This window comes from Siphateles boraxobius, unplaced genomic scaffold, assembly GCF_051911475.1.
Source record: "Siphateles boraxobius isolate OS27281-9 unplaced genomic scaffold, OSU_SipBor_1 66, whole genome shotgun sequence".
Classification (NCBI taxonomy): domain Eukaryota; kingdom Metazoa; phylum Chordata; class Actinopteri; order Cypriniformes; family Leuciscidae; genus Siphateles; species Siphateles boraxobius.
The window spans coordinates 25,822,155-25,841,014 of record NW_027509193.1 but is presented as its reverse complement, the minus strand read 5'-3'; the positions used below and the strand labels follow the sequence as shown (position 1 = coordinate 25,841,014).

Sequence of the window (18,860 nt, the reverse complement as noted above, 5' to 3'; positions counted from 1 at the left end):
CTTTGGCCTTCCTTTTGGTCCCACTGATAGATTAAGTGTGCCTAAGGCCTCCTATACATCTTCCTCGTGGTGGAGTCATGGGACTGGAGGGGGAAATTGAGAACAGTTGTGTGGTATGATTTCATAATGCGACCCACTTTCACTTCCTCTTTCTGGCTCTCAGCGTGGCATTCCTATCGAGATAGAGAACTGGGCTCTCTTGCACAGCTGTCCTTGACTTGGCCAGCATCATGAGAACTTTTCCAAAGCAATGCTTCTCTGGAACAAATTTGTTGGAGAGATAGTCTCTATAAAATGACACCTGCCAGATAAATGGTGTATTTTAGTGAGCATACTGGCAGTGTTGTGGCTTAGTGGTTAAACATCTGGGTTTTGGTGCCTGAAAGGATGTAGTTTTCAGAGGGTTGATCTATGAACCATCACCTTTGAATGCAAGCTGGTCTCTTAATAAAACTGTCAGAAAAACCTTAATAAGACACTGCACTTAATAGAGCACAGTGCTGAATGTCTTAGACCACTAGGTAAATTGTATATAAATAGTGTTAAAAATTTGCATTATATAATTAGAAATTACCTATCTTAAATACTTTTTTTTGTGTGTGTGTGTTTTCTTCAGAATTCCATCTGGCAGTAGATTACATTTCTGTAGAAATAGAAACTTCTGATGGTAAATTTTCCACTGAAGTAAAAGTCGTTGTGAAACCGTCAACTAAAAAAAAAACCATCTCTTACATCGAGGCTCAGACTCTCATTTTTAAGGTGCGGCTTCATTAGCAAAATTTCTACAAAATTTTAAGGGCAAAAGGGTCTGTTGTTTGTAGTGTAGCGATGTATAAAGGCATATAAAATATGATGCTCAGCTCTCACATCGAAGTCACTGTCAAACCAAGCAGCTCTCTGTTGGTCGATGCGGCGAATTTACATGACCAACTTTAACCCGCAAAATCTGCATGGGGAAGTCTTTCACACTTTCAATTTCTATTGAAATGAATGGATTTCACCGGTGAAAATATGGCGAGCACTGCAAATGTGACCACACCTTTAGATTTTCAACTTAAGTGTTAATATTACAGTTCTTTGTGCCATTTTAAAAAGCAATATTGATGCACCTGAATATTGAGGGTCTTTCCGTCTGTGACGGTTATGTGCCTGCTCTAATCATTGTGTATGGAGATGTTTGCAGCTGTCTAACCCACATATGTCCATGGTAGGATCAGTCTGATGTGAAAAACTCCCAGTGCCCCATTAATGACTTCAGTGCTCGTGTTTCAGCACACAAGTTTTTCCCTCCTGTCACTTTCACTTCTGATGTCCCATTTGTTTGTGATGTGATGTGGTGAGGAGACGTCCTCTCCTCTGCCCCTCTCTTTCATCTCTTTTCCCTCGGTGAAGATGAGTTGTATAACTGACACACTTTTCCCTCTCCGCTACCTCTGTGGCTCCACCCCTCGTAGTGAATCCAGGACACTCATTGGCTAGACCCAGATCCTTCAAATTTGAAATGTGGTACAGTTTATATTTGACCCAGATTTTACTTTTTTTTTTAAGGTTTGTACATTTAAAAAAAATGCATTTTTCTCACTGTGATTTGTTAATTCTGGCTTTCACATGCTGATCTAGCAACTTTCCCTTCTCTCTGGCTCAATAGACTGACTTTTGCTTGCACTTTATTTTCCATGTATCCATGTTCTCAGTTTTGCTTTGATAGATTGTAGCAGCTGCAGCATGTTTTCTATAATTTATGATTTTGCTAGAGTTCAAGAGTTTTAGTAAATATTATATATATATAAATGGTAAAATGGTAAAAAATGGTAAATGGACTGCATTTATATAGCGCTTTCACAGACCGAATGGCCACCAAAGCGCTTTACATATTTGCCTCACATTCACCCATTCATACACACATTCATACACCGACGGTGTATATATATATATATATATATATATATATATATATATGTGTGTGTTCAAAAGTTTGAGATTGGTAAAAAAATATATATATATCTTAAGTTTGTTATGCTCACCAAGACAGCATTAATTAATTGAAATTAATTAATTCACTCAAACAGAGACCGTTGTGTTGAATTTTTTTTTTTTTTTTGGGAAACCATGATAAAAAAAGCAGGATTTTTTTGATGAATGGGAAGTTTAAAAGAACAGCATTTATTTGAAAGGGCAATATAAATGTATTGGCTCTCACTTTTGAGCAATTTAATAAGTCCTTGCTGAACACAAGTATTCATTTCTTTTTTTTTTTGTTGATTTTTTATTCTTACTGACCCAAACTTTTGAACGGTAGCATATATACTATATATTCCGCTATGGATTTCATTCCATCCAACAGATCCAGTTCAGACATGGTTGCATACTAGTTGAGTTTATAGGGTGCTGTATTTGTTCAGCCCTGCCTCATTGTACTTATCATGAGCCAAACCCTGAAATTATGAGTGTTTCATTAAAAACACTTTTGTGTTCTAGTTTTATGATATGTAGCCATGGCTTAGGGGTGGTTGTGTGTGTTAGCACATGCTGTGGGTGTGTCGCTGTGTCCCTGAGGCTCATACAGGCCCGTGGTTCTCCAGAACAAGCAGCCCCCCAATCAGATGCTCAGCAAATCTCCTCTTCTGCCTTATAAGGCCTGCTGCTGCCGCACGCCTGTTCAGGAGAGAAGCACTGAGCTTATTCACTGAGTGCCTCAACAGATGTTGCAACAGTTCGCACTCGCTTTTGCTGTTTTACTTTGGAGAACTAGTCGCACATGCACTGGAATAGGTCTTGTTAGCTGCATGATTATGACCAAAAATCTAATTGTTATTTTTTTGCTTTGATACTGCCATTTAAGATGATTAGTATTAACAATAAAATGCTTTTATTCTATATAATACATTTTTACATGTAATAATTGATGTTCCCATCTCAGTATAAACACTAAATACATAATTTCATGTGACAATTTGTGTCCCGAAATTGGACGCCAACTCAGAATGTCCTGCAGCCAGCTGCCACAAGCCCCTTAAAGGGAAATTTTTAACACCATTTTATTTTTGTCTGAAATAAAACATAAATGTACAGTAACACCTTTAAAGGTAGGGTTGGCAATTTCGGACAGGCTACCAATAGCAAGCTAGCTTTGAAAGCTTTTAGCCATGTCTTCTTCAAAACATGAATGCACAAAGCAGAGTCTGCAAAGCGTCACGAGACGAGAGACAGTGTTATATTACCTCATGTCTCAAAGCACATGACAATAATAATGAACATAAGCCACTTACAGAGCTCGGACTTTTACCACCTGACCGCTGTAGATTAATTTCGTCAATGATAGTGTTGACATAGAAACGCATAAATCCGAGTCTGAGCACGTGAACATCTCCGGGTAGAACGTCAAGGGTTGTCATCTTGTAATTATGGTTATGGCATGGTGTGAACGCAGCATAAGCTGCTAAACTGTAAAAGGCGGCTGCTATTTGTTTGCGGCACTCGGTGACTATTTGTCTACAACTCTGTATTACGGAGCGCGCTGATGACGTGGGATGTCCGCGTAAGCAGGGTGCCTGGAGGTGTAGAAATACATATGTGGACTGGCAGGAAGGACATTCCATTTTAACTAAATGCAAAGATTTGACGAACAAAGTTGTTAATGGACAATCCTTCTACAGCATTAAATAATCTTAGTTAATTATCATTTTAACATTTACTAATACATTATTCAAATAAAAAGTTATATTTGTTAATATATTAGTTGATGCACAGTGAATTAGCATGAACAAACAATGAACAACAGTATTTTTATTAACTAACATTAACAAAGATGAATAAATAATGTCACAAATGTATTGCTCATTGTTAGTTCATTTTAGTTAATACATTAACTAATGTTAACAAATGGAACCTTATTGTAAAGTGTTACCCAAACATTTGATACAGCTTATCGTATTAGAACACCCCCCTCTAAAATATTCTTCATTGTAGAAGGATTTCAAAGGGATAGTTACCGCAATTTAAAATGCTGTCATCATTTTCTCACCTTCATGCTCTTCCAAAACTGCACTTACTCCACTTTTGTTCTGTGGAACATAAAAGAAGATATTTTTAAAAATACCATCTTTTGTGTTCTGCAGAAGAAAGTAAGTAAGTGATTTGTTGAACTCTGTGCTTGACTTGTAATCAATGAAATTGCCTAGACCGGAGAATAAATCTCTTATTTTCACCATGTTTATACTGTTGATTATAATGGAAGTGTTTTAGGTTTGTTACTCACTCGCTTATTAGAACAAGATTGTTACTGATAGGCCTATAGTCTAATTTAGATGGTTCTGATTGGTCAATGCATTCATATGCATAACTGACATACTTGTGATTGGTTACAATACTCAGCCACAGCAAAGAAAGAAGCTGCTAAGTGAAAGCTCAGAAAGCTGAATATGAAAGCTGAGTCCACCAGATGAATGGACTGTTTACACAAAAATATGTTCAGCCAAGATAAAACTAGCGTGACTACCTAGAGCTTGAGTTTCAGGTTATATGGTTTCAGCTAAAATGAGAGGTATACACACAGCGATTAACAGGAAATGGAGGGTTATGCATTTTGGTGAATCAGATTTATGTTCCAAGAATGTGCGGCATGACCACAATTGTCACCCTAGGCTTGTTTTTCTGAGATAAAGATTTGCCGTTAAAGCCGTTTTCCTCTTGTCACAGATGCTGTTTTTCCAGTTTGTTGTGGTACTTTGATCGCTGTGCTAGATGTCACCCATCTATCTTTATTACACAAAATAGACCCTTATACGGGCACAGGCGAAAGCTACATGCTTCCTGTGTGGGTAAAAGGTTCCTGTGGTTCTTCTGCAACAGTATTATAGTGATAAATTCGCTCTTCAAAGTCACATTTTTTCTGCTCATTAGATATATCACCCTGTCCAGCGCTCACTGTTGATTCATGGCACACACTAGCCAACCTGCCTGATGTCTTTTCCTGCAAGAACTTGTTTTTTTGTTCATTTCTATAGAAATTTGTAATGAAAAGGGTTGGATGACAGCTTACAAATCATCAAAGAATAATGTTAATGGGGCTATAAATGTCTTTGGCTGCTCATAAACTGTCACACTTGCTTTGAAGGAATCTGCAGTATTTGCCAACAGAGATGATAGCCGTTGCATAACTGTGTGAATATGAAGCTGACTCCACCCTTTGTCTAAGAGTTTGCGCCCTGCTGATCAGGAAGTGTCCGCCTGGCCTTGCAAGGTATACTTTTGTACCAGGAAGCACTGTTTAAAATGATGTCAGTGTGATGTCACCGCTGTATTTTTAGTCACATATATAAGCGAAGGTACCAGTGTGTGTTTGCACCTCTGACTGAGAGAGTCACCTCAACTGAAGAGTTGCAGTCACTTCCTGTTAACTTCTTTTCTGTGTGTGTACATGCAATTCAGTGACAATCACATTAATCCATAGTGATATTTTAAGATAATTTAGAAGATTTAAAATGACGCCTCTAACTTTTGTAAAAGTAAAACTGAGAATTACAGATTTTTTTTTTTTTAATTTTTTTGAAGGGCCAGTTACAGTTAAAAACAGTAGCCGTTTGTTATCAAGTCAGAATTAATTTGAATAATAAAGAATCATGGCTTAAAATGTGTTGTTAAGTTTTTAGAAAATAATCAGAATCAGAATGAGCTTTATTCACCAAGCTAGAGTTCCACACAAGGAATTTAATCAAATCATAATCAAATCTGGTTGGAGTTTAGAAACCCAATGCCGCTAAAGCCACAAGTCTAACCATGTTCTATTTTAAATTTGAGAATGATATCTCAAAAATCTGGGTTTTCTAAAATAATCTGTTAAATGTTGTTGGCCCTCCCATGCTGTGGTGTTGTACTCCACTAGGGGGCAGTACAATACTGTAGTACTATAGGTCACATGTCTTCATGCGTCACACTTCATGGCTATTGTCTGGCCTTATGTCTGCATCGTTCACCATTTCCACTGTAGATTCTGATACAGCTTTTTTACAACAATACAGTTGAATGATGATTTGTTGTTGTTTTTTACACCATGTAGCCAGAGGCTAGATTTCATTACTGTGTTTCTGAGGAAGCCACTTTGCTAGTGTAGTTCCTCATATAGATATATTTCCCACTTAAGATGACGCCCGGGGGAGTGGAGCAATTGTTCTGAGGTTTTCTGCATCACACTAAGTTGTCATTTATCATCTGTCACTGTCATTAATATTCAGCTTTATCTTTAATTATTTATGCTAATGGAATTTGTTACCAGGCAACACTGGGTTATGGGATTAGAGTTGGCTCTCTGTGGATAGTGGCCACATGTGCCTCTTCTCCATCCGTGGATCTCTTTCTCTGGTTTATTTAAAGACTGAGGAGAAAGGGGCTGGATCCAGTAAAGCAGCTGCACGAAACAACTAATATTTTTCACGAAGCTTCAGCTAGTATCCATCTTAAAAAGGCATGCAACTCTATTTTGGAATTTTTATTCTTTGCTGCAGTCCATACTAGGTTGTCAAATATGATGGACCATAGCAATTTCAGATGTGTCCACTGCCTCCTAATGTTTCTTAATAGCCATGTCTGTGCCTGTGAAATGCGTAGGCGTTTACATGGTCTTCACGCTCTGAATGTTTAGCTGCATGTTGCACTCAGATGTCCTTTCCAGTCAGCTGAAAGGCAAAGCATTGTGGGCAGGCATGGCTAAAGTGGAACAGATGAAAATGTTGTTTCTAGGCAACCAGACAGCCGACGAATTAATCGCATCCAAAGTGGAGGGCAGGGATCTGTGCACCCTCAGTCTGCGGTAGCTGCTTTCTGTCAAGTTAACAACGAAAACAGCTCTGATTGAAAGTTTAGATTACTTAATTTTAATTAACAATTCTATGGCTTTTAAATGTACACAGTCATATTCTAGGCCCAGGAAACTCCTTTATTTGTATTGTTTGCTAAGGCAAGCTATTGCACATACTTACGATTAGGGATGTGTACAAGCCTCTAACCTTAAGTGTTACTCTTATACATGTGACTAATCCTTTAGTCTTAATTCTGTTGAGATGTGGGTTTCTAACTAAGCCATCAGACCTACCATTTTCACCTGGTGTGCAGTCAAAATGGCCGAAAATCCCATTGACTTGCATTGAAAAAGCAATGTGTGCCATATCAAGGGACCCAAATGTCAAAGAATCCTGTTTACACCTGGTATTAAGATGCGTTTTGGTCAGAAGGATCATACCCACAATACTAGCAGATTATGCAGGACTAGGAAGCAATATGCACCTCTGAAACAATGCAGGGAACACTGGCTCCTTCCGTATGCACAAACAGAGGTGACCGAGCAACAGAAACTTTGCCCTTTTTTCCCCACTGGATGAATGAAGTGTAGTCCAGGTGTTTCTCGTTCCACTCTGTATTTCAATTGTGATCAATAACACAGATGCTTGTTTGTGTTCCTTTCCTCAGGAGAGTTGCAGGAAGTGCCATGTGGTTTGGAAGGAGCATGCAGGAAAGACCTGTGAGCAGGTGATGGAGAGGGACGAGATCCGGCTACGGGTGGCCTTGTAAGTGCCCGACTGAAAACTCTTTATATAGAGCAAGCTTGTTAATAATGCATCCGTTCACTATTGAGGATACTCGGTAGTGTAGTGAACCACCTGGGAGATCATTAGCATTAGCCTGATGCCGAGTCAGCTGTCGTTTCCCCAGGCCTTTCTCATGGCACACTAAAACACTCGCTGTATTTGACGGATTCCCCTGAGTGTTATGTTTGCAAATACACATCATCCAGAGCTGCCCCTGTGCACAGCAGGCATTCATGAGGAAGTGTACTGGAGCGCGAGTGTCTGTGTAAACTGAGACAGCCTATCACTGTTGGTCAGTCTCTAGACTGGACAGGATGTGATCGCCTGCTTTCCTTCCTGTCATTGGATCATACACATGGATCTAACAAAGACTGTGTATCCTGTTTACCCCGACCCTTTTCTTTTGCCTACATATTTAGAGCCAGATAAAAAAAAAACTAACTGAGGGAATGAATTACATATGGTGTCACAATGGCCGATTGTGTTTTCACATCGATATGATACAGTGAGATAATCTCTTATTGGTAAGCTTCAATACCAGTATGCTTCCTGTCTATGTGTAGCTAGTGAACAGCAGCTTTCTATTTAGGCAGCTTTCTATTTATCCCTAACTGAAATGAAACGCATTAAGCTCATTTGTAATACTCCTCATAGGCAGCAATACAAACAGAGCTATGTATGTGAAGCAAAAAATAGTTTGATGTTAGCATGTTGCTAAGCTAATGCTTTACAAAATACATACCACGCTTTCCCCGCCATTGATTTTTTTCCTCTTTTTTTTCAAATTTACTATTTTTTTTAAGAGTATATTTTCAATGTAACTTTTTTTTATTTTGAATGGAAAAACTAGTACACTTATATATTAGCTTTCTTAGTTATGTATTACAATAAGGTTCCATACGTTAAAATTAGTAAACTACATTAGTTAACATGTACTAACAATGAAAAATACTTTTAAAACATTATTATTCATGGAGCCCTGCAGATGACGCACGGGAAAAAAATATATCATTGCCACAAACTAAGACGTTCCTAAAACGTTCCTTTGTTTTATGTAAATTATGCACACAATATAATAATTCATTCCCTCGGTTTAAGTAAATAAGTCCTAAAGTTTAATAATTCCCTCATTTTAAGTAAGTTGTTTGCACAATATAATAAATCCCTCGTTTTAAGTAAATTGTGCGCACAAAATAATAATTATTGTATTGTGCGCACGATTTAGTAAAACGAGAGAACTAATTATTATATTGTGCGCATGACTTACTTAAAACAAAGGAATGAATTAGTAAAACATGGCTAAGATTTACGAAATCATAAACTAGTAATTACTGGAAACGATTTGTTTAATTTGTGACCACGATATACATATTATGTTATGTGCAGGGCTCTGTAATTAGTATTATTAATCTTAGTTAATGTTCATTTTACCATTTACATGTACATTATTAAAATCAAAAGTTATTTTATATTTATTTTTATTATTACATTATTTAATAAACCTGAACTAACATGAATTAACAATGAGGAGTACCTCAAAAATACTGCAACAAATGCATGGCTCAGTGTTAGTGTTGGTTAATATTATATCATGTTATATTTTTTACACTGAGCTTATAGCACTCCATTCTGATTTAGAATTTAAAACAACATTGTGTAGGTAGGCAGCTCAAGAGGTTTTGAAACAGAGCTTGCATATAAACCTGAACACAAATGTCATTTGTTTTATGACCAGTGAGGAAAAGATGACCGCTGCCCGTGTCAGGAAGTGCCACAAGTGCGCCACAGGTCTGGTGAAGTCAGAGGGCTGCAACCGAATGTCGTGTCGCTGCGGCGCCTTCATGTGCTACCTCTGCCGAGACCCTATTAACGGCTACAACCACTTCTGCCAGCACGCTCGCTCGCCCGGTGCCCCCTGCCGACACTGCAAGAAGTGCTCGCTGTGGACGGACCCCACGGTAAATCTCACACTTTACACTTCAGCATCCACTTCTTTTCCTTTCATGAGATCCTCCTTGTAAAACAGCAAACACCTTTACTTTCTTTCTATACATCTATTCGGTTTACAACCGGTTTAACATCCTCCTGTAAAATATCTCCAAGCCCTTTGTTCACAACCCAGAGGGTATTTGCACTTGGGTAAATACTTAAAGCACACAAACATACACAAAGTGCTTTCTGCTCCTCATTTTTGAGTCTTATTTTGGAATCTAGGTGTTAATTTTGTGATTCTAATCACATTATTTGCATTGATTTTAATTTAGTTGATATTACTTTTTTATTATGAATTCTATTTGATTTAAAATTAATAGACAAAAGCTTTAAATAGGCATTACAATACGTTTACATTTTAATTGCATTGTTTTTTTAAATAATGCCCTAAATGTGATGCATTGATAGTGTATTCATTGTAAGAGTAATTTGGTCTTAGGATACACACCAGGTGATGTATGGTGTAATGGCTTTTTGTCAGCTTTGTATACAGGACTTTTCAGAGTTTAACATATGAGAGGTACGTCAGTGAAACATGTTTGTTCTCATATATGTTGATGGATTGGTGACTGCGGTATTCATGCATTAGCACCATCAAGCATTTGCCTCATTGCTTCTGCATATTTATCACTCAGTACTATGATGACTAAAGCACAAATTGCTCATTTATTATTGACAACACACTGAGAATTTTCCCATTTATTAATCATAAAAAGTTTTTATAGTACATTCATAGTAGATTGATAAATGGCACAAATGTTATACTATAGTTTAAGACATCCTCCTATCGCCTACTTTTATTGCCTACATTTTGCTCAAAATGATTTTTAAAATGTAGTAATAAAAAAAAGTTATCTAGTAGAATGTCCAGACTCATTTTCCACCCTAGCTTTCAAAAATGTTTTTGCTCATGTTAATGCACGTTCATGATTCCTGCTTTGTGTTCTTCACCACATTAACAGTATCTAACCCGATTAATCAATGACTTAAAAAAACATCATGCATTTACAGAACTTTTTTATCAGTTGTTAACTTTTTAACAGTGGATTTTAAAGTGATAGTTCACCAAAAAATGTATATTGTATATTATATTATATATTTGGGGTTTTAGTTAGGGACAAAAGGGTATCGCCATAAAGGAAAGGGGTGCGCTGGATTTATTACACGACAAAGTGAGAGTATCTTTGGAATATGGAATAATGATCATTTTGTCTCGATCACCATTTTTTTTAAATAATCGTTGGAATCCAAAATCGAGCAATCGCTCAGCTCTACTCCACACCATAAAAGGAGGATGAGAAGCTTCATAAGTTCAGACTTTGTGCATAATGTACATAAGTTTGAATGTAGGGTAACTTAAATTGGATTGGAGAGCTAGTTTTTGTACTTGATGTGTGGTGTTACCATCAAATTCTACTAGTTGTCCATGGGAACAATAAAGTGAGGGTTTGGAACGACGCAAGGATTAGTAGATGGCAATGGAATGGTCATTTTTTTCAATTGTATTATTGTCATCGCTAAGCAGTGAGAATAATTGAGAAATCCTTTTCCGGTTGATCCAGAAGTTTCACTAATTATCCGATTAAGGCATTTGAATCCTGTTTTTGTGTGAAGAGCGCAGTCAGGGTGCCATCCTGCTGACAGCCCGAGGGCTGCTATTACCCCTCCATTCAGAGCCGTGCCTAATCACCTGGCACCGTACATCAGGCTAACTGGTGAACTTGAGCTGTTTTGTGTTTGACCGATGAAGTGGACTCCTCCCAAGTTCATCTGATTTCCCTGTTTTTGCCAAGGTCTGACGTGGACGTTGGCATGAGATTGTTTCTGGCGGGGTTTGCTGGTCTTTTCGCATGATTGAACAATAACCGGAGAGCCTGATTACTGTGCCTTTTTTTGAAAGGCTTTTTTGTTTTCTCTACTTTTGTATCTCTTCTGCCCCACTCATTTTCTGTGTCCTTTTCAATCCACAGCAAGACGATGAGCGAATCATTCAGGAGATTCAAAAAGAAGGTGAAGCGGAGTTAAATAAGAAGACCAATCAGTCAGGTCAGTGTTTCTCGACTGAATAACTGTAGTCGGCCACTTAAACTCAAATCCTGTCAAATGATATTCTGTAATCTCTCCCTCAGAAACCACAGGGAAGCGAGTGGGTCCTCCCCCCGAGCCCATCCCAGCGAAGCGCCCTCGGGTCACATTTCAGGTCCCCAACGCAGCTCCTCAGGCTGTACGCGCCCCTCTGCTCATCCCACAGGTCATGCTGCCCGGGCCGCAGCAGCATCTTTTCCTTCAGCCCATTCCAGCCCCCTACGTGCCCCCGTTGCCCAACCTCCCTCCAGTAAATTACAACCCACGTAACCTGAACTTTGACTTCAATATGCCTATGCACTATGGACCACCGCATCGCTTCTTTCAAAGACCTCTTTGAGGACACCATGGTACAGAGAGCCACATTCAAACTACTAAAAAAATAATAATCCAAGATTCTGTCTTAACCGTTAGCCCTCGCTGTTTTTTTTCTACGTATTTTGTAACCAGAACCAAACTGATTTTTCTGGAGAGTTATAAGGACGCCTGTTGGCTGCTTTGTTGAAAGTCATTTTTTTGAACAACATACTGAGTGAATAATATGAACGCCTGTTAGTTTTCAGTTGAATAAAACAAAGTACTTGATTGAAATTTAAACATTGTTTGTTTGCACAATCAGTCAATATGAGCCGCTTTCTGAAATTACAAATACATTTTGGGTTTGGCTGCAATTTCCACCATGAGGTCATCAGCAGAATTTAATGCATTCAACAAACCAGTTTAATATTTTACTACTATTTTTAAAATCCAGGGTTTGTCTCATTTTGTCATCTTTACTCCTGGAAATACAAATGCCTAGAATAGATGATCATTTTGATTACTATGGATGCCATTTCTGATCTATAAATCTGACTTACTATTTGTAGCGCCAGTTTGCTACTAAAGTTTACATTACCGTTAAAAATTTTGGGGTCAGTACCAAGTCAAAAAACAAATAAACTTTTAATTTTATACAGCAAGGATACATTAAATTGGTCAAACATGACAACAAAGACATTCAGTGTTAAAAAGATTTATATTTCGAATAAATGCTTGTTCTTTTAACTTTCTGTTCATCAAAGATTCCTGAAGAAAATGTACAAATTAGGATCTTATCTGATTTGTATCACATCAAAGCTGTTGGAGGAAATGTAGATGTAAATGTGATGGTGGAGAATATTTTAATTTAATTAGATGATAGACATTTCTTTGTTCTTTTGTTCAAACTGTGAGCTTGACACACTTTCTTCTGTAGAGTTATTTTTATAAACTTGATTATAATTCCTTGCTTTACATGTTCATACATGTCCACGTTTCAGTTCTTAGGTTGTTCTTTTTAAAGCTGAACATCAGCAAGCCCAGACGAAATTTTCCAGTAAAATGTTCTCAGTATTCTGCTAAATTGATGTAAGCATGATTTAGCGTGTTGAGGTTTTGGTCACATTAGCAAACCTTCGGTAAAAAGTAATGGGCAAAGAATGTCCATAGTGTAGCGATCCATGGTCACTTCCAAACTAAGCACTTTTATATTGGTCAGATTAGTCAATATATTTAATAAATGAACATGCAAAAGCGCCTACACAATTTGTTGCAGAAATCTGCTATTTTTACAGGCACTAGCCATGTGGAACTGCTAATCAGACACTGATCATTTCGCAAAATAATTCAGCAACTGTTGCTTTTGGCTTCTGTAATGGAGCTGCTCAATAATTTACCACATAGGCCCATAATGCCTGTGGAGCGGGTTGTTTATTGTGTTGTATTGCGTGACTCGTCCATTGGCGTGACTGCAGTGCAGTGAGACTCCTGCAGAGAGTCCGGTCTTCTTGCCCAGAGCTTTAACAAAGAGCCAAAGCTCTTGTCCATTAATGGAGCCCGCAGGATCCAGAGGTCCAGCTCTCCACCCCGCTGGCACCAGCCCCTCTGCCCCAGGCTTTATTCAGACCCCGCATGCCTCTTAAAGCACATTACTTACCCTCACAGAGAGCACAAGGCACTTACAGAAGCCTTTTCTTGGGTAAATGTAAGGGATGGGGGTGTGGAGACCATCGAGTGTCAATCAAACTAGAAGAAATGACCAGCAGCCTGAGTTGTAACACAATCCTGAAAAGATCAGGATAATCTGGCCTTCTTCACCCATCTGTTGTCGGTGGCATTTCTGAGGCACACCTGGCACGGTGCAGGCAAATGAGAAATGTCTTGAGTAAAGAGGGTCCATTGTCAATAGTGATTGATTTTACGCCATTTTACTCAGAGGTCACTTCCAAACTAAGCAGTTTTATATTGGTCAACGTGACAAATTTGCATTCAAATTTTAACAAACTTGAATACGATGTGAACACGTCCCTCATGCAAAATACCCAATTGTGCATATATCCTACTCCGATGACTGCATTTTGGCTGCTGAATTTCACCATACAAAGGTAAAAGTGACCATAACCTTACACAGAGCTTGTTACAGTCTTACTGATAGCTGAAAGCACTATCAAATTAGTCAACATGTATGACAACCCTTCCAATTCTGCAGAAATCTTCAGTTTTTATAGGCACAATTCATGTGGATAAGCTAACCATCAGACACTGACCATCTGACAAAATTACTCAGGAACTGTTTCTTAAGGTGTCTCAGTTTGACACTGTAACCTCTTAATGGCCCAGCAGATGGAAGATCTGTAGGCCTACAGGTGTGAAGGGGTCGACCCTGGCAGCTTGTGCTCAACGCGCCCACAGCTTAAGAGCTTCCTGAAACTGGATCTGTTCCCCTGAATCTTCTGCCTTATCTTTCATGAAGTCACTGTCACAAGTCAAGTCAATATAAGTCTGCCTGAAGATAGATTAATATTCCTCGTCCTTTCTTCAAGATATTATGAAGATATGATAATGTACAGATGATCTACAGAGGGATGGTCAGTGCATGTTATAATTGCTCGTGTTAAAGGATTAGTTCGCCCACACTGGTCGAACTAACCCTTTAAGTTTTCCTCCTTTTGTGTTACTCAACCCCTGGCGTGAAGGGCTGGATTCGCAGTCACGGGAGTGTCATCATCCCCCGTTGTGATGCCCAAGGCGGTGGTCAAACATGATTTCATGATTCGGGATCAGCAATGGTCATGTGACTGCTGGAGCTGCTGTCCATGTCTTATGATATCAAACTCCTAAAGACTCGATTATTTGTAAGGAAGCATAAACAAGGAAACTATTCTTATTCCTAGTACACCCATGTTTTTTTTTTCTCATCTGCCTTTTGTTGCAATCTTATTCTTATACAATAACTAAGCTTCTAAAAAAAAATGTCTGGCATTTGGGGAAAAGTCGTTGGTGTTTTTCCAGCTCTTTTCTTCACAGACACGACATCGTCTTTGTAATTCAGTGTTAAACCATTTTGTGGAGTATGCCTGTGATCATTTTCTGTATGCATTGTTGAGTGTTTCTTTTGCATTCAGCCAATCAGTAGGCTAAAGCTTATTTTAGTAAGTGAACCTAATGTAGCAGCTGAATTAATTTGGATATAATTTGCATAATTCATACTTTTAGTCAGTAAGACTTTTAATACTTCTATTCAGAAAGGTCACATTCAAATCGACCAAAAGGGACAGTAAATACATTTAGCTTATAATGTTACAAAAGATTTATATCTCAAATAAATGCTGTTGTTTTGAACTTCAAAGAATCCTGAAAAAATGTGGTAAGCTAAAACAAAAATATTAAGCAGCATAACGGTTTTAAACATTGATAAGAAATATTTCTTGAGCACCAAATTAGCATATTTTATTTGATTTCTGGAGGATCACGTGACACTAGAATTTTAATTGCTTGCTTCACTGTATTTGATAAAAAAATTTGATAGCCCAATGTTGACATTTTTACACAAAACTAAATATTGAAAATCTGAAAATGATAAATAGGTAAAATGTTGCAAAACGAGGTTATGTGACTAGTACAGTAACAGTTTAAAATGAAGAATGTGTCATGCGAGTAGGTACAGTAGTGTTATATTCCACTCAGCTCGTTTAAATAAAAATAGCTTTAAATATCACCAAAAAATGCAAATTCATGGAAACCACATGCATAATTAAAGAAACGTCATGACATTTTGCACAGTGCAAACATTGTTTTCTCTTTACACCGACCGTTACAGACACATCTGTGCAAAAGCTGTTGTGCTGCACTCTGATAAGTTTATTCAAATACCCACGTGACGTCTGATTCTGAATTCAGTTTCTGATCTCGACCGAAAATACGTCGATAAAAATGTGGTCTAGAATAAAATCTCTGCCTGACCACCTGAAAAACTGCAGCTCCAAACCCACCATCAACCCCCACAGAGCCCCCTTGATTTTTCATGGTCTGAGTTGCCATGGAAACATTGGTCCTCGTGTCACCCAGACGATCATTTAACCCTTTCGGTTTTTTTTTTTTTTGTTTGTTGTTTTTTTTTTACTTCATTGAAAGCTTGAATGGGCGTCATAGTCAGGGTGCATTTGTCATCTAATTATACATACCACTCATGAAGACTAATTAGTGTACCAATCAATTTGGTGTACACGTATTTATTGAAATCACAAATGGCTGAGTTGCTTCTTGTTCGATGTCCTAAACCTCATTTCCCAGCGTATAATATGAGGCAAAACTGTCTTTGTGGGTGTAAGCTGTAGAGAAGACCCTGCATGCTCCTGGTCTGGCTTTAAAAACCTTTATCTTGTAATTTTTTCTTGTAATTAGTAGTTAGGCTATGCTATTCCACAATAAACATTTGAAAGGCACTGATCATTTATACATTGCTGCGTAGAAACTGTCGTACATGATCTACCTATTATTTCTCACATATGCTTACTTGTGATTCAGAAGGGGAAAAAATGCGGACGCCTCTCTTCCAGAAGTGATATTTATGAATTGCAAATGATCTTGAAATTGTCCGCAGCTGGATGGTTTAAGACCTTCGCCTTATAAATGCCACCTAATTAATAATGTCATTAACATATAAAAGAGCTGCCGACAACATCCCAATCCTTTAAAGTGTAAATTGCAGGTTACATTTTTCACGAAGATAATGCAATGTTATTAAACATAAAGATAAGAACCGCCCACCATTGTTTTGTATGTTTTTTTTTATACCAAAATGCTGAATATAATATGAAAAGTTGGTAGGCTACTTTTAACAGTGGTTTAAGCACTCCCTCTCCCTTCCCCTAGGCTGGGCTTTACGTCATAAAAGGGACTCCAAGCCTAGAGTTAACGGCAGGCTAGCAGTTATATTGGAGACCTAAGTTAACTCAGCAAGCAAAAATGGTGTTGATGAATGAAATAACTCAATTGTAAACATACTCGTGTGTGCTGGGCTGCTGGCTATGAGATTACCGTGATTCTGCCTGAAATGAGTGTAAACTATTCGCAAAACAAACGGGTTCAGGCAGCATGCGTCAAAGTCTATGGTCAAAACCAGGATGCTGCGTGAGGCACGTCAGATTAACGGATTATTTGATGATCATCTTTACTTTTCACACCGTTTTAAAAATAAAAACAGACAGTACAGTATACAGTACTCATAACTTCGAATTTTATTATAATTGTATTTCATATAATATATAATAATGTCATTTTTACTTGTTATATCAAATGTGATAATTGCTAGTACATTTAAAATATCAAAATATGCTCCCCATACAAATTTTAAATGAAATAACGATGTCATATTGTGAGATTTACACCATTATGGAAACAATAGAGAATGAATCGACTTTTTTTTGTGATCGATTCGCACTTGGGTAGCATTTTTCGACAAGGCAGCACAAATCGTCTGAACACCGGTCGCGGTCGAGCTGCTTCCACTAAACTCCAAATCGCGTTCACCTCACGGCAGCACATACTCTCCACTGCTGAGTCCATTGGGTGGCATAGCCCACACAAACACCTGTCAAACACAGTGATAGGGCATCGCTAATTAGTTGCGATTTAGCACACGCAATATCGCGTTCTGTCTGCAGATGCCAGCAAAAGCGCCATTGTGCTGTGCAGTGTGTGCATCTCTAATGTTACAGCTCTGTTTAGGACTACTCGTGTTTATATCTATGAGGACTACTAACACCATGTAAGTAAATAATGTCTTCAGTCGTTGTCCCTCCTTGCTATTCTACATGACGACAAGATTTTGAAAAGACTTGGCTTGTTCCCTAATGTTATCCGGTTTAGCACCAGGTTAACCAAGGCTAGCTCTAGCTACTCACCATGACACCTGGCCAACCCTCCACTCATTTTCCTCACACCAAGCATTGATAACTCTTTGTTTGAGGGCCATGATTTCTGGCAATTTTCTCCCCTCTCTCACGCCTGACTGGTTCAAAATTGTCCATAGTCAATGCACAAACAGTAGGAATCTATCAGAGTATGGGTTGCTACTCCCTTTTATGACGCCATCACCCAGTTACGGTTAACATGCTACCTTTGAAGAAACCCCAATAAATGTTATTTTAACGCATTTTAAGACAGAAATTTTTTAAATATTTACATATTGAGCACTTTAATCTACACATTAATTGGTTGTAGTGGTTAACCTGCAATTTAAGCCCCGTTCACACCGCCAGCGACACGCAGCGACAAAGTGACATGATCCGAATCATTTCAATGGAGCGCTGGCGACTTCCGGCGACACGAGCGACATCGACCGTTGGCGACAGAATGTGGGCGTGTCAAGCGACAAGAGACAAGCCACAAAAGTTGAGGAATTTCAACTTTATGCAAATTAGAAGCGATTTTCGCGAGCGACAAGCAATTGGATAGAAGCCTTTCAGTGGAGCTCACGCGTGCAGGCAAGACGGAAGAGTTCGAGGACGATTTCACTGTTTTAAATGATTTGACTGTATATGGATATGATATAATAGAATGATGCATAGAAAAGACACTGTCGACAGTCTCAGTGAGTTTAATACATACATTTATAGTTCGAGTAGTGTAATTTTATGATGCAAGTTTAGTATGCTGCAGTTCATTTTACAGTTTCCCCTGCATTATGTTGACTATTAGGGACAAGAAAATGTATTATTTGTCAAATTCGAATGACGTTTTAGTAATTTATGACAGGATGAGTGAGTTTAATTTGTTGATTGATCGATCGTTAATCTAATAAATTATTTAATCCACTGAACACTGCTGTGGTAATATAAAAACACTCTCCCAACAGCATACTGTTTCTTTTGAGCCTAATTCCTAGTCAAATTTAAATTA

General features: G+C 38.2%; 1 protein-coding gene across 1 annotated transcript in view; it reads left to right on the top strand.

Annotated features, from left to right (window-relative positions):
• rnf216 (ring finger protein 216) overlaps positions 1-12,257 on the top strand; it is a 31,251-nt gene extending 18,994 nt beyond the window's left edge. Inside the window, exons 14-17 of the mRNA XM_077213290.1 lie at positions 7,465-7,562; positions 9,319-9,541; positions 11,546-11,621; positions 11,705-12,257. Coding sequence (XP_077069405.1) covers positions 7,465-7,562; positions 9,319-9,541; positions 11,546-11,621; positions 11,705-12,000 — 693 coding nt within the window. The 3' untranslated portion in view covers positions 12,001-12,257. The remainder of the gene's footprint in view (positions 1-7,464; positions 7,563-9,318; positions 9,542-11,545; positions 11,622-11,704) is intronic.
• Positions 12,258-18,860: the final 6,603 nt, after the last annotated feature.